The following is a 26,283-nucleotide window of genomic DNA, read 5'->3' as shown; positions in this document are numbered from 1 at the left end:
AAAATCTATAACATCTATCTATCTATCTATCTATCTATCTATCTATCTATCTATCTATCTATTTATCTATGTGTCTATCTGTCATCTGTCTGTCTTCTGTCTATCATCTATCTATTTATCTACCTATCATCTGTCTGTCTGTCTGTCTGTCTATGGTGTTTTGTTTGAGACTCGGTCTAACTCCTGATCCTCTTACCTCCTTTGTGCGGGACTACAGGAGAGTGCCAACACGGCATATCCTTCATGTTTTAATTCGGTCTGTTTGAGAACTAACTCTGACGTAGCTCATTCGCTGGATTCTCCGAGACTCCTTCCTCCTGGGTGGGCTTTTTGTTTTGTTTCGTCTGTGACAGAGTCTCTCCCTACAGCCCTGGAGCTCGCTCTGTAGGCCAGGCTGCCCCCGAACTCACAGAGATCCTCCAGCCTCTGCCTCCAGCGTGCTGGCATTAAAGCTGTGTGCTATCACGTCGGGCTTCGGCCCTTTGAAGTCCTCTCAGCAACCGGCCAGGGACGGACACACAGCCATCAACCAGGAAGCGTTCAGCTCGCGTCGCCGAGGAATGCACGCTTTTTGGCCGTCCTCCCGACCCGTAGCGGCGCCGAGTGCGCGCGAGCGGCTCGCATATAAAAGGCCGGCTCCGGGCGTCCGGCCGCCAGTGTCGCTTCCTGCTTTGGGCGCAGCTGTTGGCGGAGCCGCGAGGATGGCGTCGACCAGCCGGTGAGTGCGGCGGCCTCGGAGCGGAGCGAGTGGCGCCGGGGGCGCGGGGAGGCTCTCCTGGGCGGGGGCCCTCGCGAGAGCGCCGTCGGGTCGGCCCCGGGGTCTGCGCCGCCGGGCCTCCGTCCCGCCGACCCCGCAGCAGCCTTTGTGTGTCACGTTAATGTTTTCTGCTGTGCGTGTCGTTCCCCGCCGCGGCCCATCCCCTCTGCGGGTCTGTGGCGCCGCCGCCTCCTCTCCCGAGAGCCGGCCTGACAGCGAGCCAGTCGGGAGACGTCAGCACTGGGAGCCCGGCGGCCCCCCAGGTGGCAGCGAAGGCGCCCAGGGAGCCTGGAGCCCCTCCCCAAAGCCCCCCACCCCTCAAAGTGTCGCTGCGAGCCGCGAAGGACATGTCGTCTGCAGGAAAACCAATCGCATATGCTGGCAGGCATTTTCTTTTTTAAGTGTGTTTTAAAAACGTAGTGTGCTTCATAGCCACAGGAAATGCATGTTGTGTCCCCCGAGACAGCCTGTAATCTTGTGACCTGCAAAGTGCTTTGCAGACCCTAATTATATCTCTTTTGTAACCACGGTGAGGTAGGTATTAGGATTCTGGCATATGTGTAAACTGAGTCATGCCGCTGTGTTGACCTTTCGAGAGCCTAGGGTACCTGTATCTGACCGTCCTTCCTTTGGCCTCTAGTTAATACAGAGTGTATTGGGAGTATCAAATTAAAGTTCTGCACTTCTGGCGCATTTTTTTTTTTCTTTTTCTTTTCTTTTTCCTGAGGTGGTTACTATGTGTGAAATTGATAAACGTCACCACGGGAAGCCATTATTCACAGAAGTGCAGGCCCTTTCTGGGAACCTCAAAGACTTTATTATAAAAAGCAAGAGGTGGGCATGGGGAGCAGCTTCAACTATTTGTGTGGAAGTAAAGCAATTGGCACTCTTGCTTACCGATTCTAATTTATTTTTAAATTAGATTTAATTATCATTTAATCATTCCATCTGGGTGTGGCTTTGTCAGGTAAGGCTTCCTTGCAGGGACATGGAAACAGCTTCCCCAATGTATCCAACACTGAAATTTCCCCACGGCTGTCGATGTGGAAGCTGAATATGGTCATATGTAGGCCCAGCTTATCTTCTGATGGAATAGGAACTTCTGTATTCTTGAAACACACACACACAAAGAATTGTAGTAGTTAAATACTTCACATAGTAAACTCCTGGTTACAGTTTTTAAACTGTTTTTGTCATTTGAAAAAATTCCTTGAAATTTATTTTTTTCTGGACAGTCAGTTTTTATTTTGAGTTCCTGGCCTAGAATTCCATCACCATCTGGAAAGTGGTGGGATGGCAGATCCCATTATCCAGCTTTTAAATTTGTGTCATCCCTGTTACTACTCTAAGATTTTTCCATCAGTGGGAATAAAGAGCGGTCAGTGTTAGATTTCTGTCTTAGCGTTTGTCCTTGGGTGAGGTATATAGTCTCTTAGCCTTGAAACTGCTTGGTGTTCTCAAAGATAATACATTTCAGATTAAAGCCCGCTACTTGTTCTCATTTCAGGTAGATGATTTTCTGGCCATGGTCTGTGAGATACAGAGAGTACCTGTCTTGCAAAATGCTGTGCAAATTGATCATTGAAGATATAGATGGGGCTGGAGAGATGGCTCCATGGTTAAGAGCACTGGTTGCTCTTCCAGAGGACCTGGGTTGTTTCCAGCACCCACATGGCAGCTCCCAATGTCTCTTACTCCAGAGAGTCTGTTGCCCTCTTGTTATCTCTGCCCATACCAGGCCATGCACATGCAGACAGAATGACCACACTTAAATAATTCCATTGTCATTTAAATACACTGCAAGCTTTCCTGTTCTCCTTTCTTAAGTGCTGGGGATTGAGCCTAGAACCTAGGTAAGCACTCTCCCACTAAGCTACATTCCCAGCCCCTTTACTGACTTTTATTGCTTGTTTGTTTTTGTTGTTTTTTGGTTTTTCAGACTATAGTCTGAGCTGTCCTGGAAGTCACTATGTATTACTAGGATGCCATTGAATTGGTGGCAAATTTAGTTCTGCTTCCTGAATACTGGGATTGCAGGCATGCTCCATCACAGCTGGCTTGGTCTACTTGTTAATAGTATTAACCTATGTTAATCTCTAACATACTGTTACATTAACTCCCTGCTGGTTTACTGATAACTACCCTTATTTTGCTCAAATTTTCCTTTATTTCAGCAGTTTTTCAGTATTTTTTTTTTTTTTTAAGATTTTATTCATTTATTATGTATACAGTCTTCTGCCTGCATGCCAGCAGAGGGCATCAGATCTCATCCAAGGTGGTTGTGAGCCACCATGTGGTTGCTGGGAATTGAACTCAGGACCTCTGGAAGAGCAGTCAGTGCTCTTAACCTCTGAGCCATCTCTCCAGCCCCAATCGCCCCCCCCCCCCACAGGGTTTCTCTGTATTGTTTTGGAGGTTGTCCTGGATCTCGATCTGTAGACCAGGCTGGCCTAGAACTCACAGAGATCTGCTTCCCGAGTGCTGGGATTAAAGGTGTGTGCCACCAACGCCCTGCCAGTTTTTCAGTTTTTTCATAACTACTTTTATTCTTCATAACTTACTTTTTTCTAAAAATTTCCAGAATAACTACAAATATAAAGCAATTGATGCCCTCTCCCATTTTCCCAATTAAAAAGTCCAAGCAAGATATGTTTTAATTAATTAAGTAAATTTGGTGGTTATTATGTGATTTTTTTTTTTTAAATCAGTTTTTCATGTAACTTCAAAGTTGGTGAATAAGGAGCTGGAGAGCTGGCTCAGTATTAAGAGCACTTGCTGCTGTTGCAGAGGACCTGGCATCCAAATGTTGACTGCACTTCCAGGAGATCTGATACTTTTTCTGACCTCTGGGCACTAGACATTTGTGCAGTGCACATGCATCCATGCTTAAAACAATATATATACATATATCTCTATCTATCTATCTATACATATATAAATATATCTATATATACATATATACATATAGATATATACATATAGATATATCTATATCTTTAAAAGTAAATGAACAGGGGCTGGAGAGATGGCTCCGAGGTTAAGAGCACTGGCTGCTCTTCCAAAGGTCCTGAGTTCAATTCCCAGCAACCACAAGATGGCTCACAACCATCCAAAATGAGATCTGGCGCCCTCTTCTGGTCTTCAGGGACACAGGCAGACAGAACACTGTATACATAATAAATCTTTAAAAAAAAAGTAAATGAACAAAAAGCAATGTTAGTAGTTAAAACATTCTGAATTATACCAGCTAACATGAGAAACTTGATCCTAAACCACAATGCCTATTTATATATTGTAAGAGCGGTTAATTTTGCTTTAAGTGTGTGCTTATGATAACTGTAACATAATCATTTGCTGTATACATGTCAAGTGAATTTTAGAAGGACTCACACCTTCCAGAAATAATACTTAGGTTTTTACAAAGAATCTTTGTTGCTTTAAAGACTTGTTTCATCAAGTCATTTATGGTTAATCATCTTTCTCAAATTGTTTTATTGTTCAAGGTAAAATAAATAAGGGAATTGTTATGGTCATGAGCTGGGCTTTGTGGCACATCCCTGTGATCTCAGTTCAGGAGGCCGAGGCCGAGGCTAAGGATTGCTCCTAGTTTGGTGCCAGTCTGGGCTGTATAGTGAGTTTGAGGCCAATAGGACTGACTATAGAACAACACCTCTCCTTTAAAAAGAATAAAAGGACAATCTTAATGTTACTAATATCATAAATCTTAAGCACATATGCTAGTTTTGTAGCTATATTAGTTTTTATGTTAAATTGCAATGTAATGGAATTGCCTTATGGCGTGTCTTCTATTAGTGCCATTATTCTTAGTTAACCCTAACTTCCACCTTCTGGCTGCTTCACTTCTCCCGGATGGTGCCCCCTTGTGCCCCTCTCTTCCTCCTTTCTCCCTTCCTAACTCACTTCCTCCCTGCTTATAGTTCTCTTTTTTCTTTCAGGCACTGCATACGTATGTAACTTGTATGCATATGTGTATACACACATGAGAGAATCATGCTGTCCCTGTTTTTCTGATTCTGGTTTATTCACTCAGTCTAATGCTTTCCTGTTGCACTCATTTCCTGCGACTTCTTTTTTTTTTTTTTTTTTTTTTTTTTTTGGTTTTTCGAGACAGGGTTTCTCTGTGTAGCTTTGAAGCCTATCCTGGCACTCCTCTGGAGACCAGGCTGGCCTGGAACTCACAGAGATCCACCTGCCTCTGCCTCCCAAGTGCTGGGATTAAAGGCGTGTGCCACCAACACCCGGCATGACTTCATTCTTTAAGGCTGTGTGTTGGTTGGTACCACATTTTCTTTACCCTGAAGCTGATTGCACTTGGTAACATTATTACAGATGAACATGGGTGCTCGAGTATCTGTGTGCTATGTTTACTTAGAACTTTCAGGTATCTGCCTAGGAGTTGTCTAGTCTATTATATAGTTCTGACTTTAAAAATTATGTTAGTGTATTTGTTTATTTAGTGGGGGGGAGGAGCATGTGCCAAGGTGTGAGTCAGGACAGCCTGTGGGATTCTGCTTTCTCCTAACCACAGCAGAGGACAGCCTATGCAAGCTGGTTTTCTCCCTCCACCACATGGGTCCCACTGGCGGAGCTCAAGTCATCAGGCCTGGTAAAAGCACTTTTGCCCACTGTGCTATCTCACCAGCCCTATGGTTTGTCTTTTGAGAAAACCCCATGCTGACTTCCATGGCAGCAATAACAGTTTCTCTTCCCATCAGCAGTGTGTGATAAATCTTCTTTTCCACATTCCCAGATTATTTGCTGTCATTTGTTTTCTAGGCAATTGCCATTCTGGCTGGAATGAGATTAAAAAAAATAAATAAATAAAACAGCAGTTTTAATTTCATTTCCCCAATGGTTAAAGATACTGAATACATTTCCAAATATTTATTGGCCACTTGTGTTTCCCTTTTTAAAGAATGGTCTTTCATTAGTCCACTTGTTGATTACATTTTTGGCACTCAATATTTGGTGTGCCATTTAGATTCTTGATATTAATTCTCTGTTTCCTGTCCCTGGCAGTTTTCCTCCCATTCTGTACACTGTGTTGATTCTGCTGATTGTTTCTTTTGCATTGTAGATGTGGTCTGATCTTTTTCATGCAGTCAGTCACTCCTTTCAGTTCTTGGGATTATATCCTGTGCTACTGGGATACTTTTAAGAAAGTACTTGCTATACCTACATCTTGAAGTGTGTTTACCTGTTTGCCCTAGCACTTTCAAAGTGTCAGATCTTTTTTGTTTTTTGTTTTTGTGTCTGAGTATGTGCCTGGTGACCTCAGAGGCCAGGAGAAGGTATGAGACTCACTAGAACTGTAGTTACGGGTGGTTGTGAACCACCTTGTGGGTGCTGGGAACTGAACAAAGGTCTTCTGAAAGAGCAGTAAGCCGCATTCAACCTCTGAGCTCCAAAGTTCAGATCTTACGTGAAGGTCTGATCCATTTTGATGCTTGTGTAGTATTAGAGATAGGAATCTAGTTTCCTTCTATGTATGGTTATCCAGGGTTTTAGTTTTTTGTGTTTTGTTTTTGTTTTTGGAGACAGGGTTTCTCTGTGGCTTTGGAGGCTGTCCTGGAACTAGCTCTTGTAGACCAGGCTGGCCTCGAACACACAGAGATCCGCCTGCCTCTGCCTCCCAAGTGCTGGGATTAAAGGCCTGCACCACCACCGCCCAGCAACACGGTTATTTTCTAACAAGAGAAATAAGTAGCAAAGCGCACAAACCAGATAATTATATATAAGTGCTGCTGGCTATTTTGATTATAAGTTGTTATACTAATCAAGGGTCTCAAAAGTCTTAGCTTGCCTATTACTAGAAAACAATAAAACTCAGACTTGTTTCATATTAGTTGGAAAATGTTTTTTTTTTTTTTTTTTTTTTTCTTTCTTGTAGTTTGGATGCTCTCCCAAGAGTCACATGTCCAAATCATCCAGATGCAATTTTAGTAGAGGACTACAGAGCGGGTGATATGATCTGTCCTGAATGTGGCCTAGTTGTAGGTAAGTAGCTATTAAGGTTTTAATTTAAATCACAATCCACAGTGCTTTGCTTTTGTGCTGTTTCCAAAGTTTTAATGAATACCTTTTGACAGCTCAACCCCACACAAGCAAGTCACAGATACAGTAAAGTAAAAAGAAGAGAAAAATTCAGAAGAGCCATTGCATGCAAGTAATCACTGCATGTTGGAATGTTGGTGGAAACTTACAAAAAGAAAGAGCAAGACTCCCTGGGCAGTGGTGGCTCACTCCTTTAATAGCAGCACTCTGGAGGCAGAGGCAGGCGGATCTCTGCATTCCAGGACAACCTGGTCTACAGAGTGAGTTCCAGGACAGCCAGGGCTACGCAGAGAAACCCTGCCTTGAAATACAAAACAACAACAACAACAACAAAACATGAAAAGGCCAACAGTACTTGCATCCTTAGTTTTAAATAGTTAATGGAAGATACGTGTGAAAGGAGATGGATTGATACTCAAATAACTAATAAATTTCCAACTTTTGTGCCACTTGTGTGCTTTCTAAAAGAAATATAGTAGATTTCAATGTGATAATATTGAGCTTCATCCAATGTCTTGTAGTAAAACAAAAAGATTTGTTAATACTTACATATGACCTCAAGATATATGTTCCAATATGCCACATCTTAAAATTTTACTTTTAGGGCTGAGAATATGGCTTGTGGTAACTTGCTCGCCTAGCACTGGGAGAGCCCCTTTGTTCAATCCACACAACTACAAAAAAGAAAAATAAATACGATTTCAATTTTGTGCCTATTTGCTCACTAATCTAGATATACAGAAGAGAGAAGTCCCAGCAGTAAGAGAGAAGGGAAGGAGTACTGAGTGGTTGGTTACTTTGTTTTGTCCTGATGTACTGCCAATGTAGCACAGGGCCTTACACATCAGGAAGCGCTCTATCACTGACCTGCATTCCCAGCCTTTGAGCAGTTTGAGTCACTTCAGAATGGAATTGCTGTTGGCTTGGGGATTGTGACAAATGCTGGTAGCATGTGCTGTGGAATTGTCTTATTTAACATCATTCACCCAAGAAGGCTGCTTACTTCAGACCTACACTGGGAAAGTATTGTTTGTTATTCCTACTTTGAGTAGCTCAGACTTTTTCCCACTGATTAGCATACAGTGGGAATTTTAAAGCATATAGAGTTAATAATAGGAATCGAGATGCATTGCTTCTCGTGTCAGCACCTGCTAACACATGCTCTTAACATGGCTTTCGTGCTAAAAGTGGCTTGTATACTTTTAAGTGGTTGAGAACAATTAAAATAATACTATTTTGGACACAAGAAAATACTGCCATATGTAAGTTTTGTAATGCATAAAGTTTTATTGGAACATGCCCACACACACTTGTTTCATATCTCCTTAACCACTTAGTAATGGCAGTGGAAACCATAGGCTTGCTCTTATCACTTGGCTCCATCACTCAGATGTACTGTTAACTTTAGTTGTGGAGTTGGAACTCAGTGGAACTGTAAGTGGCATGCAAGTTGCCAAATTGCAACATTTTATAGTGTTTATTTTATTACTATCTTGTACTCATGTCAAAACAAACCTGTCACCCTCTTAAGGTGGAGTGCAGTAATTAGCTTGTTGATTAGTAGCAGTGCCATTGTTAGTTATGCAGAGATGCTGCACTGTGGAATGACCACAGTAAGTACTCTTCAGAATACACTCAGGATGACAGTGGTCAGAAAAAATTAGCATGGCTATGTAATCACACCAGAATTTCTTAATAAAAGCAGAATAAACTAGATATGGAGCCTACTGTAAAGTAGTTATGTTTTCTACATGATACTTGATTTAAAAGGAGACTTTGAGGAATGCAAGTATTTTTTGAAGGAAGCCAGAGGCTATGTCTAGACCAGAGTGCACTGGGATTGGTCAGTAAAGTCTTAGACCCACTCAGATAGATTGCGGAAATCCATTTGGCATGGGAACCAGTCACGTAACTGTTCAGCGTATAACAGCGATCTGTTTGACTCAACTTGAACTGTAGAATACGTTGAATGAAGTGCTATGGTTTGGCATTTGCTATCTTATCGCTGACTTGTGGGTGTTGTAGTGTGCACGTGTATACATGTGCTTGTCAACTGGCAGAGGTCAGAGGATGTCCTCTATCATTTTCTACCTTAGTCGATTAAGACAGTCCAGACTTGCTGCTATTCATCGAGGCTTGCTGACAAGTAAGCCCCAGAGTCCTTTGTCTCCACCCATACCCCCTGCACCTGGTTTACAAATGTATGTCTATGCTGAAGTTTTTAAATGGGTGCTCATAATCTGAACTTGGGTTCTAATGCTTATGCTTCAAGCCCTGTTATCCACTGAGCCATCTTCCTTGTAGCCCTGCCTGGTCTGCCACTCGGAGATGTGCTGCCCCAGTCTCCTTATTGGGATTAGATGAGTACATCACCACACTTGACCCCTTGGTGTTTCTTAAGATGTGTTGTGACTAAGCAGGCCAATGAGGCATAGCTTCCTTCCTTCCTTCTGTGAAACAGTTCAGTCAAAGGATTGTATAGGAAGTCCCTGACCCCAGCTAGATTCTAATAATGCGATAGTGTCACTGTAGAATTTCAACAGTAGATTGCAGTTCAACATTTGGGGCATCAGTTTGTTCATAAATTTGACGTAGTACATTGCTTGTAGTGGCAGTTGTAGCATTAGAAGCTAAAATTGGGGCTAGGTAGCATAGCTGAATGGTAGAGAGAATGACTGTCCTGTTTACTAAACATTAAATATCAACCCTGCTGAGAAAAGGGAGTTAGTGTCACGTCTGTCTTATCAGTTAGGATCTCACTTTGAATTGCTTCACCACTTACATGCTCACCACTTACATTTAAATTCGTCTTTAAAAAAGCAGCATAAGGAAAATATATTTGAAAAAGAAATGAAGCATTTTGACCTTTTCTTCCAAAATTCAGTCATTGACAAGTCAAAAGGTAGGTGCTAAAGTGATGACTGCTTTGAACTAGTGAGAATGATTTTGACATTTATTCTCTTTTGTTTCTCAAAAAATAAATGGAATTTGTATCTCTGCTGGGCAGTGGTGGTACACACCTTTATTTCCAGCACTCGGGAGGCAGAGGCAGAGGCAGGCAGATCTCTGTGAGTTCAAGATCAGCTTGATCTACAGGAGTTAGTTCTAGGATGGTCTCCAAAGTCACAGAGAAAGAAAAACCAAAAGAAAAGAAAAAAAAGAAAAAGTAGTTTGATGAAATGCTCTTTAGATGCTTCTTTGTTGTGGCTTATATACTTCAGTGCAGGGACATGTGCTGGGTGGGACTTCCTTTTTGTGTGGACCTTGAATAAAGGTCTTGCCCCAGAGATGGAGCTGGTCGAAGTGATGTTTCTATCTGTGTCAGTGCTACTACCACAGCTTTCACGAAGAACTCCCATCTGGTTTACATTTAAAAAATCAATGTGTAGTTTAAGAGGGGAAAAATTGGCATGTTTCTGTTTCTGGGGTGAGGGTGTGTGTGTGCGCTTGCTCACTGGTAGGCTTCTTGCTATCCAAGGTTGATTACACACAAGCTTCCTCTTTGTTAGGGATTGTAGTATTGAAACATTAGTGATACCTTAGTCACTCTATGCTTGAAGTGATTCTGAGTTGCAGTTTTCTTCCGGGGAAACGTTTACAATACTGCCTCATTTGGAGTTTAGAATACTGCCTTAAATTTGGAATTTAAGTGGGAATCCTTTAGCTATTCAGAATTTCTCTGAATAGTCCTCTTGTCATTACTCATGTGGGTGGTTTTTGGACTGGTTATACTTTCATGCTGTGCTCTTTGAGTTGCCTTGGATGTTTGATTCTTATAAATCCTGTTTTGAGCAGTCATGTTTAAAAGGGAATGGTTCTTAGTATAAACCAGATTCTTGAGTGAGACATTTAGATCATGCCACATATTTGGAAAAATTTACTCTATTGCCCATTGCTGGGTTTTCTGTTTATACTATATACTAGTCTACCTTATAATTATTATTAATGAAGTTCATTTTGTCTTTTTAAAAGCAGTATAAAGCAATCTGTAAAAGGTACTTTGATGCCCAAAGGAAGATGTTATGAAAGGAAGCATTTCAGCTTGCTGTTGCGTTGTGTCCAAATACGCAGGTAGAATTCAGCATTGGGCACGCCTGCTCGCCTCTCCACCTACACTAGTTTCTTGATCTATTCACTTTGTCCCTTGAAACCATAACAGCTGGGCCTAACGTCATAGGACCGTAATTGCAACTACTAGGGAGGGCAAGACAGGATTGAAGTTAGACACCTGCCTGGGCTAGAATGAGTCCCAGGCTGGCCTGCACAATTTCCTGAGACCCTGCCTCAAAATAAAGAAGAGTTAGGGCTGATAGTGTGGTTCAGAGAACACTTGACTAGCATGATCAAGGCCCTGAGGGCTTGAAAACAATTGTATGTGCTTTGTGTATATACAACTACATGGCATTTGATCTTTTTAACTTTTCAAATTTGGTAACTCTGATTTGAAGACCATAGTGATTTCTGTTTGTGCATATTTTTGTTTTTATCTTGCAGACTTGAAAGGTGGCCTCATTCATTGTATCTGAAAGCACAGGCGCATGGGAACCACATAGTATCACTTTCACTTAACCTTGTCCTTCCTATGAGCCACATTCAGGCTGGCGTGTTCAAACTTACTGGGCCTTTGCTTGTTCTCAGTGCAGGGAGATGGCAGATGAGGACACTCCCTGTCTTCCTTCACCCAGATATGATTGTCTAGGCAATCCTCTGGCTACTCTCAGGTTCTCTGGAAGTTCAAAGAAAAGTGAATTTATCAGAAGCGCAAATCATTCTGTTATATATTTACCTACTTTCTTAATGTACATCACTAGTTTTAGATTATAATTTTTCTTTTGTATATGTGCATTCTAATTAATGTATTCTATAAAATATTTGGTATGATCTGCATTGAAATGATCATTTCACTCCATTTTCCCTTGTCACTAAGTAGCCGCTGCAGAGCCCTGGGGTCTTTTAAAGTCCAAGGGTCAGATGAATGTTTCTCTTATCATTCCCACTGTTCATAGCAGTAAATAGGCATTGAGGACTTATAGCTGCTTTGAAAGAACTTTACATGCATTATACATGTACATTAACTCATTTAACCTTTATAGTCTTTAAAATGTCAAGTTACTGGAAAAGTCTAAAGCTGAGGAAATAAGGCATAGAAATGAAATAATTGGGGCCATCAAGATGGCTCAACAGTAAGAGTGCTTCCCACCGGGCCTAACATATGCATCCCTCATGGCCCAAGAAGAGAATTGTCCTCTGATCTCTACACAATTTATTATGCATGTATCCCCAACACACAAAATAAGTAAATGTAATTAAAAATGAAAATTTCATTTAAATTATAAATTATTTTTACTTGTCTTTGTCTATGTGTGGATGTGTGCATGAGAGAACAGTTCCCATGGAGATAGAGCATGGATCCTCTGGTGCTGGTTGCAGGTGGATGTAAGCCACCTGAGGTGGGTGCTAAGAACCAAATTCTGGTCCTCTGGGAAAATGGCATGTGCTCTTAACTACTGAATTCCATCCTCAGACCTCTATCTAAATGTTTTTAATTAAATAATTTTTCCAAAGCTAAGCAGCAGCTTGGTCTCATATTTGTAATCATTGTATTCCTTGACTGTCTGTACTGAAACTCACTGTAGATGCTAGCAAAGATGAACACAGTGGCCTTTACTGCCCTGTGGCTCAGTTCATTGAAAGAGCTTAGTGGAAGTTTGGAAGCTGATAGACACTCACTTGTAGCTGTGTGATCTTTGGCCAGTTAACACCATTTGTGAAGTAACAGTGAAAGTGGTACCTGAGCTTATAGTTCTGGGGATTAAATGATAACATGTACAGTGGGCACACTGCTCAGTTTGTGTTTCAGTATTCAGTGCTATCTCTGTGTGCTTTGAAGATATTTCCAGATATTGAGCTTATTCCACTAAAGCAGTGGCCAGTCATACCTATTCAGGTCAGGTGTTTTGATATCACATACCTAGCCCCACAGCCTCTTTAATTGAAAAGTATGCCTGTCTGCCTTTTAAAATTTTAATCTGAGTCTCTCTCTCTCTCCCTCTCTCTCTCCCTCTCCCTCCCTCTCTCTCTCTCTCTCCGTCCCTCTCTCTCTCTCTCTCTCTCTCTCTCCCTCTCTCCCTCTCTCTTCCCCCTCTCCTCCCTCCTTCCCTCCCTCTTTCTCCTCTCCGTCTGTGCTGAGATAAGAGGCTTGCTTCTCCACATCTGGCTTCATTGTTTTTCTTTGTATCACATAAGCATACTTTTATTATTTTGCTTTTATCTTTGAGGCAAGGTCTTGCTATCTATATGTTGTCAATATAGCCCTGATTTCTGTTATGCCTCAGCCTCCCAAATGCTAGGATTATAGCCACATAACTACCACACCAGCTTTTTCTTCTTGTTATTTTTAACCAATACTTTCTTCTAAGCGTTCGGATATAAATAATGGTAGCATACTATTTACATGGTTCATTACCGAACTAGCATAATTGGTAAATGCTTCAGAGCAGACGTGTCAGACATGCTATCTAAGCTGAAGCCCAAATGCTGTGGAGCCCATGTTGAGACGCTCATGGGGAGGTCAGTCCTGTTGCTGGTTAAGTGAGTAACTGTGTGCTTACCTTCTTAGGGGACCGGGTTATCGATGTGGGATCTGAATGGAGAACTTTCAGCAATGATAAAGCTACAAAAGACCCATCTCGAGTTGGAGATTCTCAGAATCCTCTTTTGAGTGATGGAGATTTGTCTACCATGATTGGCAAGGTAACTAATCCACTTATCAAGAAATGCCAAGGGAGATGAGATAAAGCTCTGGAAAGTTAGGATTTTTCCAAGTGTCAGTCACCAACCCAAAAATGACTCTTGGCTTGGGAATAAGATTTACCAGTATTACTACCATGGAAGTCTACCAATTTGGATGTTTTTCTTTTCTTTTCTTTTCCATCATGGAAGGAAGAACATGGAATCAATATAATCTTGGGCTGGTTTTAAGAGCATTGACTTACATTCTGGAAGACTTGGGTTTAATTCCCAGCATCCAGTATGGCTCACAAACTATAACTCCAGTTCCAGGGACCCTCCTGGTCTCCACTGGTAACAGTCATGAACTGGTGCATAGGCACACATCCTTACACATACGATTACAAAAACAAAATCATATTCTTTATAGTTGTTGTGTAAGCTTTTTTTCGGGGGCGATGCATCACCATCTGTTTGCCCCAGATTCAGAACCAGTGATAGACCCAAGTAACAAGTCTACCAAAGGTCACATCCCACCTTAGGTACCAACTCACAGAACTGCATCCTTGAGCTCTCCACACCACCTGCAGGGAGCAGGCCAGGATGGAAACTCTCCCCTAGGCTATACTGCTGGTCAGTGCTGATGACTGGCCCGGAAAGGTGAATCAAGGAAGTGTTAGCTACTTTAAAACTTTACTACTGCACAATCTGTTTGTGGCACAGTATCACTGTATAGCCCTGATTGGCCTGTAACTGGCTATGTAGACTTGGCTAGCTTTGAACTAACAGATCTACCTGCTGCTGCCTCCCAAGTGCTAGGATTTAGAGACACCTGCCAGCATATTCTGTATAATGACTTTTTAAAAGATCATTATAACATATCACTTAAAAGTTATTGGGGCTAGAGAGATGGCTCAGAAGTTAAGAGCATTTGGTGCTCTTGTGGAGGACCTGGATTTGGTTCCTAGTACCCACATGGTGGTTTACAACCATCGTAACTTCAATTCCAGGGGATCTGATGCCCTCTAATCAAGTACATCTGTCTGCTGTTATTTTAACACAGATATTAATTTTACACCACTGCTTTCAACCTGTATCTGCTGTTTTCAGCAAGTTATTGTCATAACACACATAAAACAAACACATTGTAATCTGGGTCAGGAGCATGGAAGAGTTGTAATTTTTTTTTTTTTTTTCTTTTTGTTTCTTTGCTTGAGGCAGGGTTTCTCTGTATCGCCCTGGCTGTCCTATGACTCGATTTGTAGTGCAGGGTGATTTGGAACTCATAGAGATCCATCTGCCTCTGACTCCTGACTGCTGGGATTAAAGGTGGTATGTCACCATTGCCTGGTGGAAGAGTCATAATTTAACATCATTATGCAATGCATTATTTTAGGCTATACAAGTTAACTACATGGGAAATCCATGGCAAGTAAGGTTGGTTATTGTTCTATTAAAGGTAGGTTAAACAAAACAGGTTGAGTAGACAGGAAAGTATCAGGTTTTTTTTTTTTTTTTTTTTGGTTTTTCGAGACAGGGTTTCTCTATGTAGTATTGGAGCCTATCCTGGCACTTGTTCTGTAGACCAGGCTGGCCTCGAACTCACAGACATCTGCCTGCCTCTGCCTCCCGAGTGCTGGGATTAAAGGCATGTGCCACCAACGCCCGGCGAAAGATCAGTCTTAAGTCTATTTTTGTTGTTGTTTGTCAAGACAGGGTTTCTCTGTGTATCTCTGGCTTTCCTGGAATTCACTCTGTAGACCAGGTCAGTCTTGAACTCAGAGATCTGCCTTGTCTCTACCTCCTGAGTGCTGGGATTAAAGGCATGCATCAGCCTCTCTATCTCAAGCTTCTTTTGAGAAACTAAATGCAGGAATTCACATACACATAGTTCTATTCCTATAGTCACTGGGGTAGAGGAATTGTAAATATGAGGCTAAAGTGGGAAATTACCAATACGGAGCCAAGTAGAAATATAAGGGTATTTAATAGAGAAAAGCCTTACTTACAGAGCGACGTAGCCAGTCGGCGTGGCAGCAGTGTGTACGAAAGCCGAAAGGGGGAAACGAAAGTGAAATGTAGCCCTGAACCTCTCTCTCTACATCACCCTGACCACACCCTAGCAGGCGTGGTCAGGCAGACCTGTAGCCAGCCCCTAAGCAGGGATGGCTACAAGTTCCCCTACATGAGACTTCAGATCTCATCAATGCTTTTGCTTTAATGAACTCTCTTGCAGTTTATAGCAATAGCATGTTGTGATGGCTTTGTTGGGCATTTTGGACTCATAGTGCCTACAAATAGCTGGTGGTCTCCTTCACAGTGCTTCAATTACACTTTCTTTTCTGGCTTTTGCAAGGTCATGTTACAGCATGGTGGCTTTAGTATGCACTCCTGTCATGAGTTTGACCTTTACCATCAATTAACAAACATTTTTGTTAAGCATCAAAGCCACCTGGCTGTGATCTTTACTCAGTGAAGTTGAAACCTTTTCCCACTAACCCTAATGTTTGCTTTAGGCCTGGAGGATGGTTTTTATACTCACAGAAGTGCTCATGTTGAATGTGAGTCTTTATCAAAACTGCATTTTGAGTTTTGTTCACTTAGCTTTATATGCTACATTTGGAGATCATGTGATTTTTCGTAGACCTGTCACTATGACATTTCATATTAACTATTGGATTCTGTAATAGGCGTTTTTCATGTATTTGACTAGTTTTCACTTGCTCTTCTATCTGTATTTCATATTAACTATTGGATTCTGTAATAGGTGTCATTCATGTATCTGACTAGTTTTCACTTGCTCTTCTATCTGTATTTAATATGCTTTTGCATTCTGTTTTATAGATGGCATTTATATTTTGTGCCATCTATAAATTCAGTTGGGCTTTCGATTTCCATTTTCTGTGTTACAACAATTGTTTAGATTTACTTAAGTGTCTGTGAAATACACTTCTTTGAAGCTTCTTCACCTGGAAGTTTCTGTTTGAGGTACAGGCTCCACTGGACATAAGTAGTCGTCAGATTGTGTAAGTTACAATTTCTACGAATTTTTCCAAAAATGTTTAGCAAGGTTAATTCTTTGTCTTATAGGGTACAGGAGCTGCAAGTTTTGATGAGTTTGGCAATTCTAAGTATCAGAATCGGAGAACAATGAGTAGTTCTGATAGAGCAATGATGAATGCCTTCAAGGAAATCACGACCATGGCTGACAGAATCAACCTCCCTCGAAATATAGTTGTAAGTTCTCGTCCATCTGCTTTCAGCCATTCTGACATTTACTTTGCATAATTCAATGAACACATAAAATTTTGATATTATAAGTAATTAAATGGTCTAGATTTAATTAAACATAGTTTCTGTGCTTTGAAGGATCGAACAAATAATTTATTCAAGCAAGTGTATGAGCAGAAGAGCCTGAAGGGAAGAGCTAATGATGCGATAGCTTCGGCATGTCTGTATATTGCCTGTAGGCAAGAAGGCGTTCCCAGGACATTTAAAGGTAAGGCTTAAATTGTACCAGCTGGAGTGCAGTCAGGCAGCTTTGACATTTAACAGATAGTGCTTGTCTTTAGCATAGCATGCAGTAATCCATGTTCAGGACTGTGGTGTTTTGAAAGGAAATGGTCCTCAAAGGAAGTGGCAATGTTAGGAGGTGTGGGTTTGTTGGAGGAAGTGTCATTCTGGAGGCAGGATTTGAGGTCTTATATGTGCTCAAGATACACCCAGTATCTCAATTCACTTCCTGTTCTCTACTGATGTACCATGCCTCCATGTTGTACCATGATGATAATGGATTAAAGTTCTGAAATTGTAAGCTGCCACCCCAATTAAATGGTTTTGTTTTGTTTTTGTCTTTTTAATAAGAGTTGCGTGGTCATGGTGTCTCTTCACAGCAATAGAAACCTTAAGAGAAGTTGGTACCAGGGAGTGGGATATTGCTGTGAAAGGCCTGACCATGCTTTTGTTTGAAGCAACATAGACTTTGGGATTGTAGATTAGAAAAGCAGTTGAGGGCTGGAGAGATGGCTCAGAGGTTAAGAGCACAGACTGCTCTTCCAGAGGTCCTGAGTTCAATTCCCAGCAACCACATCGTGGCTCACAACCATCTGTTATAGATCTGGTGCCCTCTTCTGGTGTGCAGATATACATGGAAGCAGAATGTTGTATACATAATAAATAAAATCTTTTAAAAAAAAAAAAAAAGAAAAGCAGTTGAATTCTTTAAGTGCTGTTAATGGGCCATCCTAGTAGGATAATGGAAGACAGTGGTGCTGAGTTGATTTGAACTGTGGTGGCCTGGTTTAAGAGGCTTCAGAGAAGAAGAATGTTAGTATGTGGCCTAGAGATTACTGTCGTGATATTTTGGTGAAGAATGTGGCTGCTTTTTGCCCTTGTCGGAAGAGTCTGCCTGACGCCAAAGTAAAGAGTTTTAGATTAATTCCTCTGGCAGAGGAAATCTCAAAAACCGCTTAGTTGTATGGTTCATATGTAATGAAAAGGAGCAAGCTGAGCAAGGAAAACTATTTGAGGAGAAAAGGAGCACCAGAAAGTGGGATAGAGCTAAGTCCTATGTTTAATAAGATAAACAGATTAAGAAATGGAAAAATGGGAGTGATGACCTTAGGACAAGATCCCACCCAGTTAATTTTTCAACTTGTGGAAAAGAATTAAAGAAAAGCTTAGAGCCAGTTGTGGTGTACACCTTTAATACCAGCACTCAAAAGGCAGAGGTTGATGGATCTCTTGAGTTTGAAACCAGCCTGGTCTACTGTGCTAGTTCCAGGCTTAGGCAATGAGGGAAACCATCAAAACCAGAAAGCTGGTGAAGATGTTAATGAAAGAGGGGACCATGGTCTAGCCGAAACAAGCAGTATAACTTGGCAGCCTTTACCACTTGGCCATGTGGTTCTGGCTTTAGTTAAGGATTAAAAAAAGGGGTGAATTTGCCTCTACAACTAAAGAAAGCCACAGAGGCCAAGCATGTGTAAGGGGTGTCCCTGAATGGAAGCCTGGAGAGGCCATTGCATGAAGCTGTGAAGCTGCAGCCTGGATTGCCTGGGAGAACACAAGATGATGGGCATACCAGGGCTGTGGGATATCTGCCAGGAAGGCTGCTAACAGGGAGTGGAACCAGTTCAAGAGAACAAAGAGAAGTGTGTTGCGGTCAACAAAGCTGAACAGAATTGGAGATTTGGAGAGTGGCCATCAGATACGGAGATGTAGAGTTTGGAGTTTCCCCAGCTAGTTTTCAGTCTTGCTTTGGTGCAGTATTATCTCACTATCTTCCTTTCTTTACATTTTGGAATGGTAATGTATGTGCTGCACCATCTGTGTTGGAAGTATGTGATCTGCTTTTTGATTTAAATTTTACAGGGAATTACAGTTAAAAGATTGTATGACTCTCAGAAGACACTTCAAACTTTTAATATTGTTGAGACTATGGGGACTTTTGAGTTGGATTGAGTGCATTTTTACATTATGATATGGCTAGAAGCCTTTGGGGGCCAGGGAGTGTTTTGAAAGTAAATGACCCCAGAGGGAACAGCACTATTAAGGAGGTGTGGCCTTGTTGGAGGAAGTGTGTCACCGTGGAGGCAGGGTTTGAGGTCTCATGTATGCTCAAGTCACACCCAGTGTGCATTTCCTATTGCCTTCTGATCAAGATACAGTCATCACCATGATTGCCTACATGCCACTATGTTGCACTGTGATGATAATGGACTAACCTTCTGAAACTGCAAGCCACCACCCCAATTAAATGTTTTCTTTGTAAGAGTTGGCATGGGCCTGGTGGTGGTGGCGGTGGCGGCACACGCCTTTAATCCCATCACTGGGGAGGCAGAGGCAGGTGGATCTCTATGAGTTTGAGACCAGCCTGGTTGACAAGAGCTAGTTCCAGGACAGCCTCCAAAAGCCACAGGGAAACCCTGTCTCGAAAAACAAACAAAAAACAACAAAAAGAATTGGCATGGTTATGCTGTCTCTTCACAGCAATAGAAAGCCTGACTAAGACAATGACATTTGCCAGTGCTTCTTTGTTTTTTAACCGAAATTCCACAGGATAGTCTTCTTTTGCAAGCTGCTTTTGCGGGTGGCATAATTTTAATCCCTGTAAGCCCACTGTCCACCTGACTCTGCTTTGTGGGCTTGAAGGTCTGACTGCTGCAGAGGCTTTACATTGGAGTTACATCTGTAGCTGGTGATGAAAACTACTGCTAACTAGGTCTGATATATGAGGAACCAAGTCTTGGAAGGTCTCAGAGTAATTTCTCTTTCTTTCTTTGTTCTTTCTCCTCCCACCCTTTTGAGTTCTAATAATTGTAGTTTTGTGCAAATCAAGGACTTTGTGATCACTGCTAGGTTTTGTCAAGCTTGTTTATTCAGGAGCACAGGACAGCCTACTTCAATGTTGCACACTGACTTTCCCTGCCGAGGTCCAGGCAGGACACTACATTTACTATATATCCAATGAGTATCTTTCAAGTTTTCCTGTGTCAAAGTGAAGAGCAAAGACTTGTCACACATCATTTTTACTGTAACAACTCAAGCAGTGACTAACATTTTAGCTATTTAGAGATAGCATGGAAAGAGTGCATATGCACTTGGCATTTAAAGTATGGTGAAAATATAAACCAAGAAATTTTTTTAACTTTTTTTTTATTAATTCATTTTTTACATCCCAATTCCAGTTCCCCCTCCCTCCTCTCTTCCTGCTCTCCCAAACCAAGAAATTTTAAATACTAAGCTCCATGGGAAACACTGCTTGAAAGGGTTAGGGTCTCATCTTTAAGCCATGACTGAATTTTCTACAGCTGGAATATTTTCTTTTTCTAATAAAAAAATGATAAATTAGAAAATAAACACAGGCTTGATTTTTTTCAATTTTTGTCTTTTAGAAATATGTGCTGTATCTCGGATTTCTAAGAAAGAAATTGGCCGCTGTTTTAAATTGATTTTGAAAGCTTTGGAAACCAGTGTGGATCTGATCACAACTGGGGATTTTATGTCCAGGTTCTGCTCCAACCTTTGCCTCCCCAAGCAAGTACAGATGGCAGCTACGCACATAGCCCGAAAGGCTGTGGAGCTAGACTTGGTTCCTGGCCGGAGCCCCATCTCTGTGGCAGCAGCAGCTATTTACATGGCTTCTCAGGCATCGGCTGAGAAGCGGACACAGAAAGGTAGGATCTTTATTAGGAAGTGTGCCAGAGAGATGCAAGGCTGGGAGTCGATGGTGAAGAATGCTAACTGTTGAGAACCCCCTAAGAAGCATCAACACAGAAGGGAGTGGGATGAGATGTAGCCCTGTTCCCCGAAAGCACCTGAAGAAAATACAGTATATTGGTTTTAAGTGATTATTTTAGAGGCATAGGCTTTCCTATATACAAGTCTACTTTTCCTACTTGAATTATTTAATTTTAATCTGTATCTTTTAGGATATAGATTACATTTACTGGAGCATGGGCAACTCACTGAAGAAAATAGTACCTCTTCCCCCAGCCACTATTAATTGTCAGTGGGACCTCAGTAAGGGGTGGCACCTTAAGGCCCTTCCCCATTTTTGTTCACTGAGGCAAGGTCTCATATAGTTTATGTTATGCTGGGGATAAACCCAGCTTTGCACATGATAGGTAGATTGTCTCAGCCCTGCAACAATACCTGGCAAAAGGAATACAATGCCTGTTACTGGATACCATGCCCTGGGTTGCTTTGCATATATTATGCCCCTTAGTATTACTAAGACACCTTTAAAGAGGCCTGTATTTACTTTGAATCCTGCTTATACATGGTAGAATGTATTTCTATTATCAGTTATAAAAAGTGAAATTGAGGGGTTGTTTTGTTTTGCTTTCCTCTTTGGTAGTAAGAGTTTGAGCAGATTTTGTTTTTTGTCTTCTTTTTTTGTCCTTTAGAAATTGGAGATATTGCTGGTGTTGCTGATGTTACAATCAGACAGTCCTACAGACTGATCTACCCTCGGGCTCCAGATCTCTTCCCTTCGGACTTCAAGTTTGACACCCCAGTGGACAAATTACCCCAGCTCTAAGCTGAGGCAACTAAGTGTCACACTCTCATGTACATGGAACTTTATACATAGCTTACATTGTGCTGGTTGAGCCTTTAATAAGATGGTACGCATTCCAGACTAAATATTATTTAGCATTCTGTATGTATATATTAGTGCAACATATTTAATGATTTAAATTTCTTACTGAATCTGCTTTCTTTTTTAGTGATTAGGAAACAGTATTTTGGAAGATACTAAATATGTAATTCTCAAATAAAACATTTTTCAAAACTAAAGTTTTTGTTATAGTAATATGAAATTTATAATTATAAATCATGTACATTATTATAGGTGATAGAGAGAGCCTGTTTCCGATCATTTTTGTATTTAGGTTCTTCAATTTAATAAAGTCGCAGAAATAGCAAAGGCTTGAGAACCATTGTTAACATCTATTTTGTAACATGAATATGCAAACCACAGGCACACATCAGAGGCTGTGTGTGAGAAGTGAGGGGCTGGGCCTTGAAAAGCATTAGGTGTTGAGGCAGGAACAGCTTGTCTCAGTTCAGAGATGACTGCAATCTGCCACCAAAACTAGCCCTTACAAGTGTGGCTTTGGCAATTAGTATAGGTCAGTCCTCAGGAAAGTTCCGAAAATAGAACCCCAGTAAGTTGTCTAGACTTAGGTCACTTTTGTTTCCTTAAGCTGTTTTGCCAGTTGATAATTAGTGAGCTTAGCATAGGCCACTTTTCATGCAGGTAAAGCAAATCCATTCTGTGCATGTTAGCATAGAATGCCTTAAAACATCCACTGGGAGCTACCTTTGTTGATAGTCTGTTATTACTGAATTCAAGTGCTAGGTTGTCAGTTTCATAGACTCTTTCAGTACTGGTCTTCCAGGGAATCCTCCGCTCAAACATTTATAACCAGCTGAAAGTCTTTATTCCATCAGGCTGAAACTACACTCAGGTATTCAGGGGCCCAGGTGACCAGAGCATGGGGTTCTGAAGGCAGAAACCAGGCCTGGCATCTCGATCAGCAGCTGCAGGTGGGAGGAGGTGGATTAGAATAAGCAAGCAGTTTGGCAGAAGCTAAGAGCAGAGCTTAACTGGAGAGGGTTCTGCACACACAGGCAGTTTTAACAGAAATTAAATTAGCAAGGTCATCTAAACCTTGGATGCCTAGAATAATCTGATAATTTGCCATGGGATTCTCCATCAAGGAACGCAAATGCTAGTTGAGTTATTTTGCTCAGCAAAAATACAAGATGGAGGAACCTCTCCACTGTCTTGTCCGGTCACATTGGTCCTCCCCCACTTCTTATGTTAGAGAAGCCTCTAGAAATGAAAAGATCTATCCGCATTCACTTAGTAGCTGAGGTGGGACTGGGGTCTCTTGATAGAAGCTTCTTCCCATGAAGCCAGACCACAGAAGTTTGTCTCAGGACTGAGGTATTGTTCAAGTTGAATTCTATTAAAGAAAATATCTAGAAGCAAAATGTACATAGAGCTTCTTACAAAAAAGCTTTTGAGTGTAGTTCTCGACAGGCGGTGGTGCACACCTTTAATCCTAGCACTCTGGAGGTAAAAGCAGGTGGATCTCTTGAGTTGGAGGCCAGCCTGGTGTAGTGGGACAGGGCTAGCTACATAGAGAAACCCTGTCTTGGAAAAAAAAAAAAAAAAAAAAGTCAATTCTTTTTGGGGGATTGGAGAAAAGGAGTAAAACCCTTGTCACACAGACTGAGTTTTATGCTACAGAACACATTTGAAAGCTGGGTGAGTGTGAGAGCCCACCTGGAACTCCCAAGAGCAAGTTGGCTAAGCAGAGTAGTAGAAACAGATGAGCTCTGCGTTGTCGGGAGTGGGTTAGAGCTACCTGAGGTCAACCTTGAGCCTCTACATGCATGTCCATGCATTCCTGCACACATGGGAGCACAAATGTGTGTGCATATCACACGCATGCAAATAAAGTAACTTTTAAATCAGCCTAGTGACAAAGAATAATGAGAAATTGCTATTAGCTATTCTTCCAAGCTAAAAGTGCCTGCAATCCGATGCCTCTTGACAGTAAGCCTTTGTGTTCACAGCAGTAAATGTACTCTACCTATGGCTGTTTTGGGGTCCTGAGCTCATTTTTTTTTTTAACCACAGGTGTGAGATTTACTTTAATTATCAAGATGAACAGCTGAAAGGGTCAGCCCAGTACCCATCTGGTCTTAATCCAGGCAAAAGGCTTCTATGCCCCATGCTAATATTTCCAATTGTCAGTGGCCCTTTTCCCGATGCTGGATTTTAGTCTCATCAACCAATTGTTTAGCTACTAACAATTCCCCTACCCCTTCATGACATCAGTATGCTTTCCTCACCCCCAGATACCCATACATACATATGCCTCAGGATATCAGAATTCCATGGCATCACAGTAAGAGCATTATCAGTTCATCTCCAGGTCAGAGACACCCCAGTGTCTTTCACACACTTCCCTCACTACCCTTTCACCGTCTGAGGTTGGGACTAGTTTTGACAGAAAAATGAAAGTATGAGTTTGAGAGGAAAAAAGTCATTCCCTCACACACCAATCGTGTGTGTACATGTCTGCAGGGTATGTGTGAGGGAGTGTTTCCCTATATAACGAGCAATACCTAAACAGACCTTACTCAGGAATGATCTCCAGTACTACCTACCTGGATGTAGTGTCTGATTCCACAGGCTCAGATGCAAATCGCAGACAGCAGTCTGCTACCCATGATGTCGCTGACTGAAAATTGAAGCTCTCACTTTAATTTCATTAATGTGTTACAGCAGAGCCCAAGGGGACATGTCAACCAGTGTGTTACTTATAATAAAAGGACACAGTTGAACAGCCTGATGGTCAAGGCATATGCTAAGGGCAGAACTCAGAGACCCTCCTTGGGCACTCCATCTTCCAGGAAGCTTCACACCGTCAGCTACCAGGAAGTTCTAACTGCTCTATAAGCTGTGTGGTGTATGATTTGCATTTCTATATAGGGGCTCTCCATGGAGCCTGAAATCTGAAACCCTACTACCTCAGCCTTCCAAGTGGTGGGATGATAGAAATAAGTTACTCCACCCCCTTTATGTTTTTATGGCAGCTTTCTTATGTGATCTAAGTGATGCCTACACATTACTGGCCATTGGTATCAATATATGTCAGCACATCTCCCCATATCAGGGAGTAGGGGGATACTGGATATTACTGTTGGAAGTTCTACCTTCTAATCATATGCTTGGTTCCCCCTAGCAAGAATCATCTCAAAATACACTATCACCTAGGAAATTACAAACATCTCAGTTGTAAGATGTAAGAGATGGGGCAAGGAACAAGATCGTCTCCTATTGCTGGGAAATAGTTTTAGGTGCATATGTAAGGGATCATGTCAGAGATAACAGTGTCACAGCAACCACAAAACAACTTTCCTACCACAGAACAATTCTCATACCTTTCCCTTGGTATATTCCGAGTAGACAATCACATCCATCCACAAATAATGGCTATTTCATTCCCTTTTTTGAATCTTGGACCAACAGTACAGTACAATGTAAAGAGGTAATAATGACATGCCTTAGCTTTAATCCCAATTTAGTGTTCCCTTAGACCATAGATGATGATGTCATTGGTTACATTTGTTTTTAATAGACTCCATCTATCACTTCCTTTCCTTAAAAAGCAGGAATGAGATCACCTTTAATCTATCACTTTTTTTCTTTTATCTATCAATGCAGCAAGTAGCCCTATAGACTTGTTAGAAATAAAGCACACTTGTAATCCTAGAATGAGCCCAATTTGCCAATACTGCAGTATCGATTTCAAATGCCACTGACTCTGACTTAGTCATATTTGACTAAGTACATTTGCTAGTAACACAGAACCATCACCTAATGTATCTAGATTATATCGATTTCATAGTACAAAGTAGAATATTTTTCATTATTAAAAAAGCCTGTGAGGTTAAAATCTCTTCTTGGAATGTTTGGATAAACTTATTAGTCAGGATCCTAGTAGAGTGAGTGACATGAGGCAGATTTCCAAGTTATCTAGGTACTTTACTCTTGCACATGAATATATGTAAACTTTTCTTTCACTATGGGTTTTTTCCTCACCACTCACTCAGCTGCTCTGGGAGATTGGGAATACTTATACAATTTTCGTCAGATTTGAGTCTGGAAGTCAGTTTTGATCAGGCTAGCAGAGAATAACAATGTTCATTATGTCCCAGTGATAGTATGTATCACTGTACATTTCTAAAATATACATTTTTAGCGTTATTATTACAAAATGGCTGGCAATCTGCTTTATTAATTTGCCAATTTTCTGAAACATCAGATCCTAACTTAAAATGCTATCCTCTAATGCTAAAGCACAAGCGCTGCCACAGCTTCCATTTTAACATTAGCATGTGTGCTTCTTCAGTCTGGAAAAGTTCGTTCATTGCTTCTCTCCTCCAGGCAACTCTCCTAGCCTCAGTGTCTAGTGAGAGTAGACATTTTATGCATGGGTGCAACAAACTGAATGCAAAACTACAGTATAAATATTCCCCATTATTCCAAGTGAAGTGGACAATATGCCTTCCCCAGCATAAAAAATACTTACCAGAAAGCTAACTAAAAATCATTTTCTCCAGATCTTGAACATAGTAGAGCAATATTATTCTAACACAAGGAAAATTCTAGAAGGAATGAATACTTAAAACCAAAG

General features: G+C 41.3%; 1 protein-coding gene across 1 annotated transcript; it reads left to right on the top strand.

The window, feature by feature from the left end:
• Nucleotides 1-564: 564 nt before the first annotated feature.
• Gtf2b (general transcription factor IIB) lies at nt 565-21,862 on the top strand. The gene is made up of 7 exons (XM_027395883.2): nt 565-718; nt 6,669-6,775; nt 13,452-13,585; nt 16,652-16,798; nt 16,931-17,060; nt 20,458-20,739; nt 21,472-21,862. The coding sequence occupies exons 1-7, from the start codon at nt 702-704 to the stop codon at nt 21,603-21,605; spliced, it is 951 nt and encodes a 316-aa protein (XP_027251684.1). The 5' UTR covers nt 565-701; the 3' UTR covers nt 21,606-21,862.
• The last annotated feature ends 4,421 nt before the right edge of the window (nt 21,863-26,283 follow it).

This window comes from Cricetulus griseus (assembly GCF_003668045.3).
Source record: "Cricetulus griseus strain 17A/GY chromosome 1 unlocalized genomic scaffold, alternate assembly CriGri-PICRH-1.0 chr1_0, whole genome shotgun sequence".
Classification (NCBI taxonomy): domain Eukaryota; kingdom Metazoa; phylum Chordata; class Mammalia; order Rodentia; family Cricetidae; genus Cricetulus; species Cricetulus griseus.
This window is presented reverse-complemented; position numbering and strand designations above follow the sequence as displayed.

Bases quoted from the DNA above. Each gene is read 5' to 3' on its own strand.
- Gtf2b (XM_027395883.2), top strand. The intron at 6,776-13,451 runs GTAAGTAGCTAT...TTACCTTCTTAG, and splicing joins TGAATGTGGCCTAGTTGTAG to GGGACCGGGTTATCGATGTG. The intron at 16,799-16,930 runs GTAAGTTCTCGT...TGTGCTTTGAAG, and splicing joins ACCTCCCTCGAAATATAGTT to GATCGAACAAATAATTTATT.